This window comes from Cervus elaphus, chromosome X (assembly GCF_910594005.1).
Source record: "Cervus elaphus chromosome X, mCerEla1.1, whole genome shotgun sequence".
Taxonomy (NCBI): Eukaryota; Metazoa; Chordata; class Mammalia; order Artiodactyla; family Cervidae; genus Cervus; species Cervus elaphus.
Window position 1 is genome coordinate 31996878 of NC_057848.1, and position 21430 is coordinate 32018307.

The following is a 21430-nucleotide window of genomic DNA, read 5'->3' on the forward strand; positions in this document are numbered from 1 at the left end:
TATACAGTCTGCAGTTGATTAGAATCCATAGTTACAGAACTGATGATTTGGACCACCAGCTGTAAAATTATACTTAGATTTTTAACCACACAGGGGTTGACACTCCTGACCCTCCTGTTGTTCAAGGGTGATATATGTATATACATACAATGGAATACTACTCTACTATGCAGCAGTAGAACAGAATGAACTATTGACACACTTCTAAATCACAAAGTAATTATTCTGAGTGAAAAGTTAGACAAAATGTATATTCTGTATTATTCCATTAATAAAAAACTTTGAAAAATGCAGATTAATCCCAGGTGATGGAAAGCAAATCAGTTATTTCCTGGGGTTATAAGTAGAGGCAGGAGGAAGACATAAAGGGGGACAAGGAAATTTTTTTATTATTTATAATATTTCCTTTAATATTGTTATTTTTAAAAAATTTTATTTTTTTGGTGCAGTTTTAGGTTCACAGAAAAATTGAAAGAGATACAGATTTCCCGTATGTGCCCTGCCCCCACACATGCATAGCTTCCCCAGCTATACCATAGTGGTACATTTGTTACAGTTGATGATGAACCTACATTGATATGTCATTATCACCCAAAATTTATATTTTATCTTAGCGTTCACTCTTGGTGTTATACCTTCTTTGTGTTTGGAAAAATGTATAATAACAGGCATCCATATTAAATTATCATACAGAGTATTTTCACTGACCTAAAAAAAACTCTGCTCCCTCTATTGCTCTCCCCAACCTGTACCCACTGGCAACCACTGATATTTTTACTGTTGGTATAATTTTACCTTTTCCAGAAGGTCATATAGATAGAATTACATGGTATGCAGCCTTTTCAGATTAGCTCCTTTCAATTAGTGTTATGCATTTAAATTTCCTTCATGTCTTTTCATGGTGTGATAGCTTGTTTCTTTCTGGACTGATATTAATAATATTCCTTTGGATGCACCACATTTTATCTGTTCACCTACCGAAAGACATCTTGGTTGCTTCCAGGTTTGGCAATTATGAGTTAAACTGCTATAAACATTCACATGCAGGTTTTTGTATGGACATAAATTTTAAACACCTGTGGGTAAATACCAAGGAACACGATTGCTAGATCATATGATAAAAGTATGTTTAGTTTTGTAAGAAACTGCCAAAGTGTCTTCCAAAGTGGCTGCACCATTTTGCATTCCACCAGTAATGAATGAGGGTTCCTGTTGCTTCACACCCTTGTCAGCATTTGGTATTGTCAATACCCTGGATTTTGGCCATTTTAATGGGTGTGTAGAGATATCTCGTTGTTATTTTTTAATTTCCATTTCCCTGATGACATATGATGTGGAGCATTTTTTTATATGCTTATTTGCCATCTATATATCTTTTTCAGTGAGGTATCAGTTAAAGTTTTTGTGAGTGAGTCTCTGTCTCTTGGTTGTGTCTCTTTGCGACCCCGTGGACTGTAACCCTCCAGGCTCCTCTGACCATGGAATTCTCCAGGCAAGAATATTGGAGTGGGTAACCATTCCCTTTTCCAGGGGATCTTCCTGACCCAGGGATCGATCCCAGGTGTCCTGTACTGTAGGCTGATTCTTTACAGTCTGAGCCACCGGGGGAGCCCCATAGAGTCTTTGGCCCATTTTTAAATCAGGTTGTTTTCTTATTGTTCAGTTTTTAAGAGTTCTTTGTCTACTTTGGATAACAGTCCTTTATCAGATGTATCTTTTGAAAATATTTTTTCCCAGTCTGTGATTTGTCTTCTCATTCTCTTGACATTGTTTCTTGCAGAGCAGAAGTTTTTCATTGAAGTTTTTCTTGAAGTCCAGCTTATCAATTATTTCTTTTGTGGATTGTGCCCTTGTTGTGACATCTAAAATGTCACCACCATATCCAAGGTCGTCTAGGTTTTCTCCCATGTTATTTTCTAGGAGTTTTATATTTTGCATTTAAGTCTCTGATCCATTTTGAATTAATTTTTGTGAAGGTGTAAGGTCTGTGTCTAGATTTTTTTTTTTTTTTTGGCAGGGAATGTCCAGTTTTTCCAGCACCATTTGTTGAAAAGACAAGGAAATTTTTATGAGTGATAGATATGTTCATTATTTTGGTTGTCACATATATGACAAAAATTTTCAAATTGTGTACTTTAAGTGAAATTTATTGTATATTAATTTTACTTCAATAAAACTGCTTTTTAAAAATAAGTTTAACACAGAAGCATGTACATTTTGCCAAAGTAATGAGTTCAAGTACATACTGCTAAAAACAAAATTCACCAGACTGCTGATGAGAATAAGAAATCAATCAATTGACATCCCGAAATTCATGTCATAGTCAAATATTATCTAAACAAAGTGGGCCCCTCTACCAGTTGCATCCGCATTTACTGAGAGCTTGTTGGAAATGCAGATTCTTAGGCTCCATAGCAGACCTACTAAATCTAACTCTGGGGGCAGGACCAGGTAACCTTGTTTCAACAAGCTGTTCAAGTGGTTCTGATGCAAGCTAAAATTTGAGATCTTCTGACCTAGATTATTTCCATTTTGACAGTTCCTAAAGCTCCATATTCTTGTTCTAATCACTTCAAATATTTCTTTGTGCTATATAATTACAAACACAATAGAAATTACACAAAAGAAGACACGGTTGCCCATAATTTATATAATTGTAAAACCATTATAATTGCATTACCTAATTAAGTCATTGTTTCCATTTGTCTTTTAAGGGTATTGCTTTGCCCATAGGTTTATATAATTTTTACTTTTTACAATAGTATAATCCCCAAATAATTTTAATTATAATTGTCACTGTGACAGTTTGTCCTAATTTTAATTTTTCCTATCCTCAGAAATCCAGTATTTTTCCTGTTAATTGTGTATCTGTTTTGATAAACTGTTTTTTTATTTTTATTTATTTTTACATTTTGGCTGTGCTGGGTCTTCATTTTTGCACTCAGACTTTCTCTAATTTCAGTGAGTGAGAGCTACTCTCTAGTTGCAGTACAGGACCTTCTCATTGTGGTGGCTTCACTTGTTGTAGACTATGGGCTCTAAGGTTTGTGGGCTTCAGTAGTTGCAGCACACAGGCTTAGCTGCTCCATGGCTTGTGGAATCCTCCTTCACCAGGGATCAATCTGGTGTCCCATGCATTGCAAGATGGATTCTTAACCACTGTACCACCAGGGAAGCCCCAAGAAACTATTCTTAGAATTTATTTTTTATTTCCATGATCACATAACTTTCTTATTGTGATTATAAAGTGGCCTTCCTGTTAAATTTTTATGTGTACCTCTTACTCACAAAGTAGGTTCTACTTCAAAATTAAAAGACACTTACTCCTTGGGACAAAAGTTATGACCAACCTAGATAGCATATTAAAAAGCAGAGACATTACTTTGCCAACAAAGTTCCGTCTAGTCAAGGCTATGCTTTTTCCAGTGGTCATGTGAGAGTTGGACTGTGAAGAAAGCTGAGCACCGAACAATTGTTACTTTTGAACTGTGGTGTTAGAGAAGACTCTTGAGAGTCCCTTGGACTTCAAGGAGATCCAACCAGTCCATCCTGAAGGAGATCAGTCCTGGGTGTTCATTGGAAGGACCGATGCTGAAGCTGAAACTCCAATACTTTGGCCACCTGATGTGAAGAGTTGACTCATTGGAAAAGACCCTGATGCTGGGAGGGATTGAGGGCAGAAGGAGAAGGGGACGACAGAGGATGAGATGGCTGGGTGGTGTCACCAACTTGATGGACATGAGTATGACTAATCTCCAGGAGTTGGTGATGTACAGGGAGGCCTGGCGTGCTGCAATTCATGGGGTCGCAAGAGTCAGACATGACTGAGCGACTGAACTGAACTGAATATTGTCATTGGGAGGATTAAATAAGATGAAACATGGAAAGAATTAAGAATGAACTCTGGCACATAGAAAGCGTTCAGTACACACTTGCTATTGTTATTGTTGAGTGTTAGGTGCCTGTGTGGATATATAAGAGGAGATGTTTAAGACATTGGGCCCTGTGAGCCCAGCTTTTAGGAAAAAATATGTTGATATTTGAGATATCCCAGAGACAGGGTCAAAAAAGGACATTCAATGTAATACCAATATTTAAGGGACAGGCAGAGAGAGAAGACTATTATTCCACAAAGAAAAATGAGAAGAATTTTTTTTATCCAAATGTGGACAGGCAGCACAAACCAGTTTTTTTTAAGTTTGACCTTCAGAAATAGGTATACCACATCATTTTCTATGTTAGTGAGTGTAACTAGCAAATTACAGTAAAATCTAGGTAGTTATAAGGATTAAATAATTGCCTGACAACCAGTAGAAAGGGTAGGCATGCAACAAATGTCAGTTTTCCCTACTTCCTGTATTAGGAATTAGGTTAGAGGACCCTCTTGCACTCTCTCCTCATGGAAGCCTTCTATAGTTTCTACTGCAGGAAACTTTCTACCTTTTGAAGACTGGGGGTTGCTATTGCAATTTTTCTGCTACTTTCCTCCAGTAGCTGCCCTTCTGTCTTTCTTGGGATGATACTGCTCTGTCAACTAGATAGGACTACAACATTGTTTGACTATTATGTGAGGAGATTTCAGGATAGGAATCTGGTATAGGTATATGGTTTTTATTAATACAAGTGTAGTTAAGCTTTTTAGCACTCTCTACTTTCAGTTTCTAGTTTAGTCCTCTATTATCTATAGCCCAGGTAGCAATTTGGCTTCTGAAACTATATAGCTCTCTTCAAGCATTAGCCTCAAGTTTTGGCAGAGATATGCTCTAAATACCAGTGGAAATCCTAAAACATAGCTGTGTTTTCCACTTATGGAAATCTGCTCCAACTAGATCATTTTATTTCATCCCAGCTTCCTTTCTGACTGGCACTTTTGATTAGATTTCTATTACCAGCTCTGCTATAAATGGGCTATGTAGTGAATTGAGGCAATCCAGGTCTAAAATTTTTAATCTTCTATTTCTCTTTTCTTGTTCTGTTTCCTTCAAAATAATGGAATTGAGATTGTGTGTGTGTGTGTGTGTGTGTGTGTGTGTGTGTGTGTGTGTGTGTGTGTGTGTGTGTGTGTGTGTGTGTGTGTGTGTGTGTGTGTGTGTGTGTGTTGCTCAGTCGTGTCTGACTCTTTGCGACTCCGTGGACTTTAGCCCACCAGGCTCTTCTGTCCATGAACTTCTCCAGGCAAGAATACTGGAGTGGGTTGCCATTTCCTTCTCCAGGGCATCTTCCCAACCCAGGGATCGAACCTGGGTCTCCCACATTGCAGATGATTCTTTACCATCTAAGCCACCAGGGAAGCCCTTTGGATGCTAAATTATCACAATCCTATGAGTAATTAAAACAACAAAGAGATACATTTATTGAAAATGGAAAATACAGTAACATGTCAATAATGATAATTATTGTCAATGCTACAGGAATGTGGAGACCTACCATTAATTGGGTAACATTTGCTTCATTGGTTTTGAAGTAATAAGTGAAAATTGACCAGAAGTAGCCTTTTCAAAGTTCTTACATTTATTATAGTATGACTTAACAAGAAATTATTCAGTACAAGATTATCTAAGCTATCCAGGCTAAACTTAGTACTTAACACACACACACACACACACACACACACACACACACACACACACACACACACACACACACAGGCTAAACTTAGTACTTAACACACACACACACACACACACACACACACACACACACACACACACACACACACACACACACACACACACACACACACACACACACACACACACACACACACACACACACACACACACACACACACCCCCCCCCCCCACTGGGATTGTGAATGAAAGTCTGTTGCTCCTTAATCTCCAGGGGTATATGCCTCTTATGGGCCATTAGTTAGTTGCCTTGTAGATATACACGCTTCGTCTTTCTCACATGCTGCCTAGGCTGTCATTGTGGATAGAATCTGGGGAGAGGGGTTCCCAGAACAAGGTCCAGAGCCTTTGGCCAGAGACTCAACCTTCAAGCCTTAGAAAAGTAGAGGAACTGCGTGCAGCCGAGCAGTTGAAAGCTCATGCCTTGGAACTATGAGCCCTTGGGGTTCTTAAATGTAATAGTGGTGAATTTGCTTTCTGTGATTGGATCCCCTGGAGATGTTGGGGTTTTTACTCTTTGCATAATTGACTGTATGCAAGTTAACTAACTCTAATATGTCTAATGGTATGTTAGTACACATGGTGGCTCTGTAGCCCCCACCTATCTGGTTGTAGAGATTTGTACATCAGGCAACCTTTGTTGATAGATGCTGACAAGATGTGGTGGATCCTCACTAGTAGGTAGGCAGCCCTCCTGTGCTGGTGTTGATAAGTGCTGTGGTCAGAACTGGGACTTGAGTCATAGTTAGTGGTGGTTTTTTCTTTTTCTTTTTTACCAGAACAAACATGGACTCCTTTTTTAATTTAATTTTACAATCAGAAAAAATATATAAAGATCTTGATATTATCAAGCCCTTTTCTAGCTAACTTATCCCTAACCAGCTAATTAATTTCCATTATGAATAATCCTACAACTCTATGCTCTCCTACAAACCTGAAATCTTCTCTGATGTTCTTTTAACCTTCTTCATCTGTGTACCATACTTATTTCATTGTAACCCCTTCAGACCTAGTTTCCTGAATTTATTGCCATCTTCTCTGTTAAATTCTTCATGTCAGTATGTTTCAGCTTTATTTCATCTCTGATAAGCCTTTAAATTTTATGAGAAAGCAAGAGATTACATTACCAAATATGATATAAATTTAGAGTGGTTTGTGTTTTTCTACTCATACAGTTTTCTTCATGTTAGTAGATACTCTGAATTTAGCATAAATAAATTAATCTTCTCTAGATAGTCATTTGATGTTTTTGAATCTCATCCATGCTTCTGCTTGAAAATTGACGAGTGACCTTATCTTTCTTTCTTGTCCAATTGCAGGGGGAGAGAGGATTTCCAGGTTTGGAAGGCCATCCAGGTTTGCCTGGATTTCCAGGTCCAGAAGGGCCCCCAGGGCCTCGGGGACAAAAGGTATGTGCCAAGTTGCCAGTCAGTAATACCAAAGAAATGAAGCCATCTTAATATGGGATAAGTGTCAGATGAATTAAAAAGTTACTGAATTACAGCCAAAAACTAATATTTAAATAAAACAGTAGAATGGCCAAGAATTTATACTTCATTGTTGGTTTCTGTAAAAGGCTAAATGTTACTGCTGTATTCAAATGCTTTTGGAAGATACTGTTAATGGTGTGTGGTTATTGGGATCCTGAACAAAAATTAAGTCCTGTCAGGAGCTCAGCTGAGCTGGAGAGAGCTGAACTGCCAGGTGTCAGAGTACTGGTTAAGACAACAAGCTAAAATGAAAGTAACAGTCAAGCTTTTAGTCACTTACTGTGACAGTGTGTATAAGCAAAACATAAACCAGAGAAAGTGTGGATTTCCCCACTGTTCCATTTTTCCTCGTGTAAAAGTGCCAGTGAGGGTCAAATGCTTCAGCATGGGGAATTGTTTCATTGCTGCAGAAACTTGGAGGGAAAAAACTGCTGTTTTTTAGTATACCAGAGGGCTGGATGGATGAAGGGAGAGAGGGAAGAGCTGGGAGTGGAAAAGTACAGAGAACAGAAAAAAATGTCCTCAAGGTCCCCATCCTGCACTCAATAAAGAGGTCTTCACCAAGGCTCCATATAAAGAGGTCTTTCAATGCAGATGTGCATAAGAGCATGATCAGCCAGGAGGACTGATGCCCTAACTACAACTCCCTTCAGAGACTGACATGCATTGGCTGTGCACTAATTCTGGTGTGGGATGGGCCGCTTTCCTATATGAGGCTTTCTGGCATGGGATGGGCAGCTTTTCTATGTGAGGCTTACCATGAAGTCTTTGTAACTGCCTGTGGCTGGGTCTGAAAAATCACACATAGGTCTTTAGCCAGGAGCCAGAATCCTCAATTTCATCTCTTGATTTTTTAAGACCCATGAGAAACATAGGTCACTCCAACATGGACCTGGATGGGTCGGACTTTGAGGAGTTATGTCACAATATAATTAGTATGAGGCTACAGTGGATCATGGTGTTGATCAAAATTACTCCAAGCAGGATGATCAGGCCTGCCTGGAGGAGTGAGTGTAACCATCAGCCCCAACCACTGGGCTTCCCTGGTGGCTCATACAGTTACCAAGCCAGGAATAGATGGCCCATAGCCCATCTGATCACACTTAGAGAGCCAGAAGATTTAAGTCTGGTGATAGACTGCTCTACCTTGCCAGTTTTAGTGATGTAGGTACATCATGAAGTTCTGGCAATAGCAAGACCATTCCTTGGTTGGCCAGCAGGAAGTTGAAGACTAGGCTGTTAATCCAGTACTACTCAGGCCAGGTTGTTGAGGCTGGTCTGTTGTGCTTCCAAAGCTGAAGTGGTATCATTAATGACTTTAGTAGAGGTCAAGGACAAGTTGGGGCTTCCCTGGTAACTCAGCTGGTAAAGAATCCACCTGCAATGCAAGAGACCCCAGTTCAATTCCTGGGTCAGGAAGATCCCATGGAGAAAGGATAGGCTACCCACTCCAGTATTCTTGGGCTTCCCTGGTAGCTCAGCTGGTAAAGAATCCACTAGCATTGTGGGAGACCTGGGTTTGATCCCTGGATTGGGAAGATCCCCTGGAGAAGGGAACAGTTACCCACTCCAGTATGCTGCCAAGAATTCCATGGACTGTATAGTCCATGGGGTCGCAAAGAGTCAGACACAACTGAGCAACTTTCACTTCACTTTCAAGGACAAGTTGCACACAACTTTTTCTAATGAATGGTCCTGACAGTGGGAAAAGCTGCCAGGAACATAAACATGAGCAGACTATTCTCCTGAGTAACCATAATCTACCTTGAGTTCCACTCTTACTCTTTTACTGTGATGTGCTCATTGGGAGAGGCTGTTTGAATATTTAGAAGTCTCTTGTCAATGCCCCCATTATGTACATTGGTCAGAAAGTCAAAGGCCTGACTTTTACAAAAGAAATATCCCAAGGTGGGGTGCACATGGTGATGGGTGGGTAAAAGTTATTGATAATCATGGGACTCAAACAGCCAGAAGTCCCTCCTGGCGAGTAGAGTCCTTGAGTGGAATTGCAAAATTTGTATAAGGTAGGGGAATGTATGGGGGAGAAGGCCAGCACTATTGATGTCAAAATAGCTCCAATGGCAAATCCCATATCCGTTTTCCCAGATGCCTCAGTTAATCCCAACTTAAGAACAAGTTGACATCTGAAGAGGTGTTTTATTTCTGTAGCATCAGAGTCCAACTGTGGCAACGCATCAGTGTAACAATGTTGGGATATCTGAGGTACTAAGAATTTCCATGTTTAGAGAAATACCCATTTGTTGTATTCAGGGACACAGCAGACATTTATCTGCAGGGCTGGGTGATGGGTGACATGTCTACCAGTTTGTCAAATTGAGTGGTGACTATCTGAGACAATTGTATCAATGAATCTGGTGAGGAGGAAGTCACGCAGGCTTTTCTATGAGAGAGGAAGAAGAAAGGGTAGGTACATACACCCTCCCTCTCCTGTACCCATGCTCAAAGATCCGAAGATGCTGCCATCCTGTCAGTTGGTGATACTTTTCCCCATTGACTTCTGTGTGGGCAGTCTCTCCTATGCCATGAGCAAGGATAACATCTTATGTGCATGTTAAGATATGAATGGGAAGAAATAATAGTGAATTTTAAAATTGGGAGAAGTTTTGGAGTTTTTTAATGGCTCTTTTGGCTCATTCTCCTTTACTATCTGTATTAGTTGGACTGATGAACTGATAGATGAAAGGGCTAGTTCTGTTCATTTTCCTGGAAAAGAAAACTGGTTTAAAAACCCTTTTTTTCCCCTAATTTTATTTCATGGAATAGTGGTACATCATGCCATTAGAGCATGAAGGGAATCAAATGGATACTTACCAAGTGGTCTTCTTAGTAAAGGGGGAAAATTAACTTAAATACATAATACTTTTTAACACTTACTATACCATAGCATAGATTATGGGAATAGGTTTGCACATAATCTCTGAGGAGGTGGTAGTTCACCAAGGAATTTTGTTAGATTCAAGAACAGACATGACTTGTATAAATTTCCTGAATAGAGAACTTTTACACTGAGGAAAAAGCAAAACTCCAAATGACTGCATAAAATTTAAGTAGGTGGGACATACAACAGAATTTCCTAGTCTAATGAGGTATGAAACATCAGAATGTTTCTTGTACACCCAAGCGCAGCACAGAAATAGCAGAAAGATCTGAGTCAAGTGGGTATAATTGAGCCCTAGGTGCTTAGTTGCTCAGTCGTGGCCAACTCTTTGCAACCCTATGGATTGTAGCTCTCCATGCTCCTATGTCCATGGGATTCTCCAGGCAAGAATACTGGAGTGAGATGTCATTTCCTGCTCCAGGGGAATCTTCCTGACCCAAGGATTGAATCAGGGTCTCCTGCATTGCAGGTGGATTCTTTACCGTTGGAGCCACCAAGGAAGCCCAGTAAGCGAAAGTCTCTCAGTCATGTCCGACTCTTTGCAACCCCTTGAACTATACAGTCCATGGAATTCTCCAGGCCAGAGTGGGTAGCCATCCCCTTCTCCAAGGGATCTTCCCAACCCAGGGATCAAATCCAGGTCTCCCACATTGCAGGCTGAGCTGAGCCACCAGGAAAGCCCAGAATTGGGCACTAACTCAGCAGTAATCCATGCACACTGTTGGCAAAGGACATCTCGATGAATTCCAGCTTGGACTAGACTGTCTCACCCCCTTAACACCTTGAAACTACTTAAGCTCTCCATAACTTAGGCGCAGCCTTGTGAAAATGAGGTGGGAAGTCCAGTCAATTGAGGTTAAATTTCAGCAATGTTAGTGAAATAGATCCTTAGTAATTAAGTTGAACCATAAAAAAATAAAGTTACATTTGTTGTATCTGAGTTTACCTGGTATTAGGTGCTGAGTTTCTTGCACACCATGCTCACTGAGTGGTTTCAGTTTTAATAAAATTTATGTCAAATTTTTAAAAACTAACTGCATTAGGTTTTTTAAAAATAATTTACAATTAATTGGGACTATTGTACAGCGTATGATAATTTTTAAAGGTGTAGTTGTGTGCAGTTTAAATTAAGAAAGCAATTCAATCTTTTGCTGTGATTCCATTTCTGTATCCATAAAATGAGAAGGTTTCACTGCTTTCTAAGCTCTGGGTTTTTTTAATTGGAAGCACGTTGTGCTTCAGTCTCCACTATGACTTCATACTTCCCAATAATAGCTGAATTTATACTTTTTATGTGATTGGATGTTTGGACATGTGTATATATTAATGTACATGCCAAGTCAAAAATTTTGTACGATTATTCTTTAATCTGTATACATTTGTATATGAAAGTAAAAGTATAGAAAACAAATATATATATATAAATAACATATATAGGAGTGCATATATAAAAATTTCCAAAGTATTTCTTTATTCTTAAAAATAATTGATTTTCCATAATCTATTCATTTTGTTCAAAATAAATTAACATAAAATGTATACAGTGAAAAATACCTCCTTTCCACTGTGTCCATTAGCCACCGAGGTCTATACATTCGTAATGAGTACTCATGTTATTTTCTTGTGAAAATTGAGCATCTTTTCATTTCTGTGAACTGTGTGTTTATATAATTTGCCCACTTTTCTACTGGATTGTTGGCGTTTTCATATTTTAGTGAGCTATTTATATTTCAGGGAGATTGCCCTTTATCTGTGTATGTGTATATTTATGTCCCTCTGTGTTTATCAAAGGTCTGTTATGGCTTTTGGTTTTGAATAGGAAATGCCTTCCCCACTGTAAGATTGTAAAATAATTCTCCCATGTTTTATTCCAGTATATTAATAGTTTCACTTTTTTCATGTAAATATTATATCAATTTCTAATTCACCCTGGTATGGTTTGTGATATAAATTCTACTTTTATTTTCTAGATGTCCTCACAAGTGTGCCCCGATATAATTTTCTGCACTGATTTGTAATGCATTTTCATTATATACCAAATTCACATGATTATATGGACCTGTTTCTGGACTTCTCATACTCTTCCAATGGTCTGCTTATTCAGATATCAGAACGAAACTATTTTAATTATTGACCTGTTGTATTTTATCTGACACTGCTAGTGTCTCCTCATTTGTCCTTTATTCTTTAGAATTTTTCTCAGTGTTATTGCTTACTTATTTTTCCACGTAAACATTAGTCACTTTGTCTTACAAATCTTATACATCTTATTCAGTTTGATGCTAAATATTTTATCTTTTTCTGCTATTATAAATTGCATATTTTCTTCCATCATGTTTTCTAACAGGTAGTTGTTGGTATATAAGAAAACTATTGATTTCTTCATATTATTTTTATATACAGCTACCTTACTGAATTATTTTATTGATTATAGTAATTTTTCATTTAATTAATTTGGATTTCCCATGCATACAAACATATTATTTACAAATAATTCATTTTGCCTCATTTTTCCCAATTTTTGTACCTCTGATTTCTTTTATTTAGACATGTTGCTTAGTATGGCCAATATAGTATTAAGGCATCCTTGTCTTATTTCTGCCTTCAGTGGGAATACATAAAATGATTCATTGAGCAATCAATCTTCTAGTTTTAAAATAGATTTAGATTTACTTTAAGTTCCTTAGAGATGCATCTGTTGTGAAAAGAGTAGATTATTAAGCTTGTTTGCAAGCAGAGTATGGCAGGCAGATTAATATCCACCTCCTAATTGTGCTTTGTCACTCAGTCGTGTCCAACTCTTTGCAACCCCATGGACTGTAGCCCACCAGGCCCCTCTGTCCATTGGGATTCTTCAGGCAAGAATACTGAAGTGGGTTGCCATGCCCTCCTCCAGGGGATCTTTCCAACCCAGGGATCGAACCCCAGTCTCCCACGTTGCAGGTGAATTCTTTACCATCTGAGCCACCAGGAAGCCAAAGATGTCCGTAACTAATCCCCAGAACCTGTGAATATGTTAGGTTATAAAAGTAAGTGAAATTAAGATTACAGGTGGAATTAAACCCGCTAGGCAACTGGTTTTAAACTAGGGTAATTATTCTGGTTACTCTGAGTAGACCCAGTATAATCACAAGGGTCCTTTAAATGTGGAAGAGGGAGGCAGAAGAATCAGTGTCAGAGTGATGCAATGTTAGAAAAACTCATTCAGCTGTCACTGAATGTGAAGATTGAAGAGAGCCATGAGCAGAGGGATGCTGGTAGCTCTCGAAGCTGGAGAAAGAAAATAAATGAAATCTCAACCCTCCAGAAAGTAACACAGCTCTCCCACTGAGACTTCCAGAACTGTATGTAAGATCGTATTTTTTTTTAGCCCACCAGGTTTGTGGTAATTTGTAAGAGCAGTATAAGAAACTAATACATCAGGTAACCTTTTCCCCAAATAAAATTTTTCATGAAACCCCAAATAAAACAGATAAAAACAGAGCTTTACTGATTGAAGAGGGGCTGTGACATGGGCATAAAGGAACCTCTAAGGGAATCTCTAGGATTGTAAGTAGAGTAGTTTGGAAGCTTGTATAAAGCAAGATATCCCAAGTTAGTAAAACTATCTAAAGCCTCAGATGGTGGCCTACTAACTGTACGTTCCACTGAAAATCCTGCCTATTGGAGCAGGATTAGGTTTTCTTTATTCCCTCCCCCCCCTTTTTTTTAACTACTTAGGAAAACTTAGTGAGGCAAGACTTTAAATTCTCAGCAATGCAGTTGTAACTAGAAATGGGTAAATAGATTAACAATCCTGTGGGCAGCCTCTTTTGCATGGAGTCTGCAGCAGAAGCTTGAAAGGAAAGTCTGTGGCTCTTTCTTGTTCCTTCTTAGCTCTGACAGTAGGAAGTGCAGCAAACTCATGAACAGCTCATATTTAGGTTCAGAGGTGATGCTGTTTGTTAGCAGCATGGTGAGCAGATTGACACAATATAGAAACTGTTCAGATTTTCAGCTCTAATTTTGTTAATGCATAAATGATTTGGGGCTTCCCCAGTGGCCCAGTGGTAAAGATTCCACCTGCAATGCAGGAGATGCAGGAGACATGCATTCGATCCCTGGGTCGGGGAGATCCCCTGGAAGAAGAAATGACAACCCACTCCAGGATTCTTGCCTGGATAATCCATGGACCAGGATAATCCCTGGTGGGCTATGGTCTGTGGAGTCCCAAAGAGTCAGACATGACTGAGCGACTGATCACGCACACACGCACAAATGACTTGAGGGATACCTGTACCACTATTTAATCTTCATTTTCTTGACATGATTCAGAACTAACTTTACAGGTATAAGGTTTCTTCTGCATGTCAACAGTTTTCTTCTTAGTAAATAAAGGCCTTTCTTTTTAGCTTTTGACTTATCTTAGTGCTTTTAGTCTCAATAATAAATACTTCTTCCTTGAGTATATAAATTTATCACTAACTTTCACAAAGGTTCACAAAAACTTGTCTCAGTTTACAATACAAAGTTAGTTATTTGAGGGCTCTTTTTGAAGGAAACATAACTAAATTATGTTGTATTTTTCAGGGTGATGATGGACTTCCAGGACCACCAGGACCAAAAGGGATCAGAGTAAGTGATATTTGCTGTATCAAATATTTTGTTGGTCAAACGGAGAAGCTACTGAAGTGTTATAAGGCAACTGGAAAAAGACTCATATAGAAATGCAGGAAGAAAAGTGAAGTCTTTTAATTTTTTTATTTTTGTTTTTTTTGCTCTTGCTTTAAAACTAATGATTTATTTTTTTTTCATTTATTTTTATTAGTTGGAGGCTAATTATTTTACAACATTGTAGTGGTTTTTGCCATACATTGACATGAATCAGCCATGGATTTACATGTATTCCCCATCCTGATCCCCCCTCCCACCTCCCTCCCCATCCCATCCCTCTGGGTCTTCCCAGTGCACCAGCCCTGAGCACTTGTCTCATGCATCCAGCCTGGGCTGGTGATCTGTTTCACACTTGATAATATACATGTTTCAATGCTCTCTCAGATCATCCCACCCTCACCTTCTCCCACAGAGTCCAAAAGTCTGTTCTATACATCTGTGTCTCTTTTTCTGTTTTGCATATAGGGTTATCGTTACCATCTTTCTAAATTCCATATATATGCGTTAGTATACTGTATTGGTGTTTATCTTTCTGGCTTACTTCACTCTGTATAATGGGCTCCAGTTTCATCCATCTCATTAGAACTGATTCAAATGTATTCTTTTTAATGGCTGAGTAATATTCCATTGTGTATATGTACCATAGCTTTCTTATCCATTCATCTGCTGATGGACATCTAGGTTGTTTCCATGTTCTGGCTATTATAAACAGTGCTGCGATGAACATTGGGGTGCACGTGTCTCTTTCAGATCTAGTTTCCTTGGTGTGTATGCCCAGGAGTAGGATTGCTGGGTCATATGGCAGTGCTATTTCCAGTTTTTTAAGGAATCAAAGTGAAGTCTTTTAAAGTTTCAGAGTTCATATGTCTATAATTAGCCTTTCTTTAGTATTTTGATAGTTGTCTTTATATAGTCAGATGTCTATTTAAACTAATATAAGAAGACTTTAAAGTAGCTTATGGTTGAGAAATGTGAAAGTGTTGAATTTCAGTAATTTTTCAAATTCTTAAAAATATACTTCACACAAATGGTTTAAAGCAGAACTACCCAACCAGGGTGATCATCTCAGAGTTCAGAGAACTGATCACCTCAGGTCATGTACCCTCCCTGGGAACCAGGTAAAATAGTATAATTTTATTTGTGTGTCTTGAAGAGAACAAGTTTGGGAAGCTCTAGTTGAAGCCATTATATTAAAAAATAACTATTTTTGAAAAAGGAGGTTGGTTCCATAAAGTTTTACTGCCTATACCACCATGTAACTACATTATAGCAAAATATTTTAAAAAAAGAATAACTATTTTTGGAAGAAAACAGTATTTTATCAGTTCTGAGATGTAGGATTTTTCAAGTTTTAATGTTCTGGAATTCAAGATGTGTTTAAAAATTTAAGTGCACATTTAGTGTAATTTTTCTGAAAAGCTTTTAAGTAGACATATACTTTTCAGTGTGTTTTAGATTTGGAGGAAACTATAGTTTATAAATAGTACTGGCTTTTGGAAAATCATATTTAACTTTTCTGAGCCTCAGTTTCTTCACTTGTTAAATTAGAAAGTCAAACAAGACAATCTCCATGGTCTCTTTTAGCTCTGAAATTCTGTGTTCATAGATTGACAAGGTCCCTGAATTTGAATATAGAATATATGGGTGGTGGCTTAGCATATTTACGTGTATTACAAAGAAAAACATTCTGATCCTCTGATCTCCAGAAATTTAGTAGATGTATACATTTTACCTAAATATTTAAAATATTCCGTTTGCTATATACGTCTTAACAACACATAGCTTGCCTTATGTGGTACTTTTGACTGGTGTAGGTAGAGCAGTGGAAAAGCAGGGAAGAAACTCAAAACCCTTAACATTTTTTTAGCAGACATGCTTCTGTGTTTTTCTGTCATAACTGAATATCAATATACTATTAAAGCTGTTCATAATAACATAACATATATCTTAATAGCTATAGCTACCATTAACTATGTCCTAAGTACTGCTGAGACTAAAAAATTCTGTCCACTCTATCACTTCCCACTTTAAAGTGTCTGAGAGTGCTTAGAACTCGGTGGCCTGATAGTTCCTGCGTCCTCAGGTCTCAGCTCACAGGCAGCTGTTGGCATGCAGATTTTAAAAGACTTATTATGGAAAATTTAAAGCATACAGAGAATATATTAATATTACAATGACACCCCCCATGAAGTCATTACTTGGCTTTAAAAACTATCAACATTTTGACAACTTTGTTTCATCTATACCTCACCACTCTTGCCTGTAATATTTTAAAGTAAATCCCTTGCATCATCATTCCACCAATGAATATTATGTTTCTTGAACTGATAACCACATTATGCCATTATTACACCTCAAAAACTTAGCAAAAACTTTTCAATATCCTTTAAAATTCAGTCCATATTCAGGTTTTCTCAGTTGTCCCAAAGATTTCTTTTTTGCAATTGGTTTGTTCAAACCAGGATCCAGGCAAGTTCCACATATTGCATTTGCTTGATGTATTTCTTAAGCCTCTTTTATTATGCCATTGAAGAAACTGGATCATGGTGTTGTACTGTGTTCCACAATCTGGATCTGCCTGGCTGTTTCCTCATGATGTCATTTAAATTATTTCTCTGTCCCCCATGTTTCCTGCAACTTTGAGGTTGCCTTAGCAGAGGCACTAGAGAACTTTCTAGGAATAAAGAAAAATATGTACATTTAAGATGTGTACATTTTACTGTATATAAACTATACTGATAAAGAAAGAAAATTGAACAATACTTTATAGGTAGTGCTGTATACTTACTGTTGAATTACATCTCATGGCACAAACGTCTGTCTATCCCACTTTTTTGATGCGAGATTTGGTCAGTGGTCTCAGATGTATGAGCCTGATTCTGCCACCAAAATTTCCCCATCAACTTTCACATAGTGGTTTAGCATCCATCCATGATCATTGGTTAGATCCAAGTTTTTGGTTTTTGTTTTCTGTTTTTTTTTTCATTTGGATTTGCAAAATGATAAGTTTTAAAAGTCTATCAATCCTTCATTGAATAGCTTGAATTCTAATTTATTAACTTGAATTCTAATTTATCAGCTGAATTCTAGTGGGGTAATGAGTTTGTATACTGGCAATTTTGAGTGATGATCAAGGAAGGTTTTTTTAATTTATCATTAGAAACACATGGAATTTCTGTGTTTCAATCACTTGTACTCATTATTCTTTTTGAAGCTCAAATTATTTCATCTTTGTGGGAGCCTCTTCAAGTTGGCCCCTGTGATTTGTCCTATTGACAAAACCCTATTGATCTTTGATAATTTCTTTGCTTTCTGACATAAGACCCTTCAGGCTCAACTTATGCATGTCCTCTCTAGATCTGGAATTGACCACGTCTCTGATTACAGACTCTTTCAGTGATTTAGATTCCACAGTCTGAATATAAGGAGTGTTCATTGCTACTAGTTTTCTCACTGTTTTGATATATTTTAAGGGGACAAAGTTAAGAAATATGTATTTTTTTAAAGAGAAAAAATATCATGAGTTCATATTATTACTTACAATTGAACTTTAAAATAAAATGTTTTTTATACTTGTTCTCTCCCCCTGCCACCTTTCTCTCTCTAACATGAAAATCTTCATTTACCAATGATATTAATATAATTAATTCCTTTGTCCTACAGTATAGCTATAATGACTTCAAAATAACAATATACAAATAAACAAAATAAACATTTCAATTTTAAAAGTAATAGTAGAAATCTTAACTGCCACTAATTATTTCTTTGCTGTTTTTTATCCCCTTTGAATTGACTCATTTCAGTCAAAAGTAGTTTTCTTCTATGTATGGTCACTGTCCACAGTTCAATGTACTTTAGGTTCATTGGTTCCAGTTTGCTTTCAATTCTTGATGATTTCCTTTTTACCTTTTTTTAAAAAAATTTTTCATTATTTAAAACAAGTGCATTGTTCTATAAGACTAGGTATAGTCAAAGATGCTTCCCATCCTTCTTTACCATCTCCCCATTCTCTTTCCTCTTTCCCCCAGAGGTAATTATTTTTCATTTTCTGTTTATCTTTCACTGTTTAGTATCACTACCTTTGTTATAAAAAGGTAGTATATTATATACACTACTTAAACTTTGTTTCTTTTACTTAACATTCTATCCTGGAGATCAGTATGTATTTCAGGGTACAGAGATCTTCCACATTCTTTTTTAAAGCTGCATAGTTTTTTATTATGCAGATATACCTTAGTTTGTTTATTCATGTCCCTATTTGTTCTCTGGAGAAGGAAATGGCAGCCGACTCCAGTATTCTTGCCTGGACAATTCCATGAACAGAGGAGCCTGGTGGGCTACAGTCCATGGGGTCACAAAGAGTTGGACATGACTGAGCACACATGCAGGCCTTGTTTCTAACCTTCAGCTATAACTCTGGTTATATGTCCATTTCTAAACTTCAGCTATAATAATTCAGTCAGTAACCTTGGATTTCATATTTTATAATTTCTTATGTGCCTTTGGGATAGATTTCTTAAAATGAGTTGCCTCAAAGAGTAAATAAATACATGTGTAATTTTGTTAGATATTTCCAAATTTCTCTCCATGGTGTTTAAATCTCATTAGTAGTTGTCTGAGAGTACCTTTTATTCATAGCCTTACCTACAGAGGATTTTGTCAAACTTGTATTTTTTTGCCAATCCTGACAGGGATATTTGATTAAGATTTTGGGGGTGATCACATTGATGTTCTCGGAGGCAGATATATCAGTATTTGCCACTTCTTCATATCCTGCTGTATTCAGGATTCATCACAAACCTGGGAGAATCACTTTGTTTTTTAGAACAGACATTTCATCCACTAATTTGCCTGCTCTTACATCACCACAAACTGGAAAATTCTTAAAGAAATGGGAATACCATACCATCTGACTTGCCTCTTTAGAAATCTATATGCAGGTCAGGAAGCAACAGAACTAGACATGGAACAGCAGACTGGTTCCAAATCGGGAAAGGAGTACATCAAGGCTGTATATTGTCACCCTGCTTATTTAACTTCTATGCAGAGTACATCATGAGAAATGCTGGGCTGGATGAAGCACAAGCTAGAATCAAGACTGCCAGGAGAAATATCAATAACCTCAGATATGCAGATGACACCACCCTTATGGCAGAAAGCGAAGAAGAACTAAAGAGCCTCTTGATGAAAGTGAAAGAAGAGAGTGAAAAAGTCGGCTTGAAGCTCAACATGCAGAAAACTAAGATCATGGCATCTGGTCCCATCACTTCATGGCAGATAGATGGGGAAACAGTGGAAACAGTGACAGACTTTATTTTGGGGGGCTGAAAAATCACTGCAGATGGTGACTGCAACCATGAAATTAAAAGGTGCTTACTCCTTGGAAGGAAAGTTATGACCAACCTAGATAGCATATTAAAAAGCAGAGACATTACTTTGCCAACAAAGGTCCGTCTAGACAAGGCTATGGTTTTTCCGGTGGTCACGTATGCATGTGAGAGTTGAACTGTAAAGAAAGCTGAGCGCCAAAGAATTGATGCTTTTGAACTGTGGTGTTGGAGAAGACTCTTGAGAGTCCCCTGGACTGCAAGGAGATCCAATCAGTCTATCCTATAGGAAATAAGTCCTGAATATTCATTGGAAGGACTGATGCTGAAGCTGAAACTCCAATACTTTGGCCACCTGATGTGAAGAATTGACTCATTGGAAAAGACCCTGATGCTGGGGAAGATTGAAGGCAGGAGGAGAAGGGGATGACAGAGGATGAGATGGCTGGATGGCATCACCGACTCAATGGACATGAGTTTGAGTAAACTCCAGGAGTTTGTGATGGACAGGGAGGCCTGGCGTGCTGCAATCCACGGGGTCACAAAGAGTCGGACATGACTGAGCGACTGAACTGAACTGAACTAAGGACAATTAAAACAACTCACCCAAATAGGAGTATCTTCTATAGGTTTCTGTAAAAGAGATTTTAAACATGTATAGTTTTTTCTATGGTGTTTAAAAAAGAATGAGTGGTAATAATCAATGAGACACATTTTGTCCATTGCTGTTAAATGTAGTTTTCATAATTCCCTTAGGTTGAATATTATTTTATTGTCATTGATTGTTATTTATTTCTTTTTATAGGGTCCTCCTGGACTTCCTGGATTTCCAGGGACACCAGGTCTTCCTGTAAGTAGAATCTGGCTTCTTATTTTTAAAATCTCTTAAAACAGTAATCTAAGAAATATTATACATGTGTTATATCCCCTTTCAAAGGGAATGCCAGGCCATGATGGGGCCCCAGGACCTCAAGGTATCCCTGGATGCAATGGAACCAAGGTGAGATTTATTTGACTTAATCTTAGGCAATATGCTAGATAATAATGAACTTAAACATTTCAAGGAATCAATATCGAGAATGTCAAAGAAGAGATATAGTAGCTTCATGTCTAGGACAGACATGGGGTATGTTCTGAGTTAACATTTTCAATATACTGAAACATCAGTAATTCTTTAAGCCTGTATAATTAGTTGGGATATTGCATTGAGTTGAAGATTACCTACCAAATCCCTTTTGTGTTTTAGTGTTAAGTAGAATGAGAGTTTTTGCCATACATTGACATGAATCAGCCATGGGTGTACATCTGTTCCCCGTCCTAAACCCCCCTCCCACCTCCCTCCCCATCCCCTCCCTCAAGGTCATCCCAGTGCACCGGCCCTGAGCACCCTGTCTCATGCATCAAACCTGGACTGGCGATCTATTTCACATA

At 37.9% G+C, this 21430-nt stretch overlaps 1 protein-coding gene across 5 annotated transcripts in view; it reads left to right on the top strand.

The window, feature by feature from the left end:
- Positions 1–21430, top strand: part of COL4A5 (collagen type IV alpha 5 chain) — a 236308-nt gene that overhangs the window by 116697 nt on the left and 98181 nt on the right. For all 5 annotated transcript variants that reach the window (XM_043896509.1, XM_043896511.1, XM_043896512.1 and 2 more), the window contains exons 3-6: positions 6950–7039; positions 14589–14633; positions 20805–20849; positions 20937–20999. In XM_043896509.1, the coding sequence (XP_043752444.1) occupies positions 6950–7039; positions 14589–14633; positions 20805–20849; positions 20937–20999 (243 nt within the window). The remainder of the gene's footprint in view (positions 1–6949; positions 7040–14588; positions 14634–20804; positions 20850–20936; positions 21000–21430) is intronic.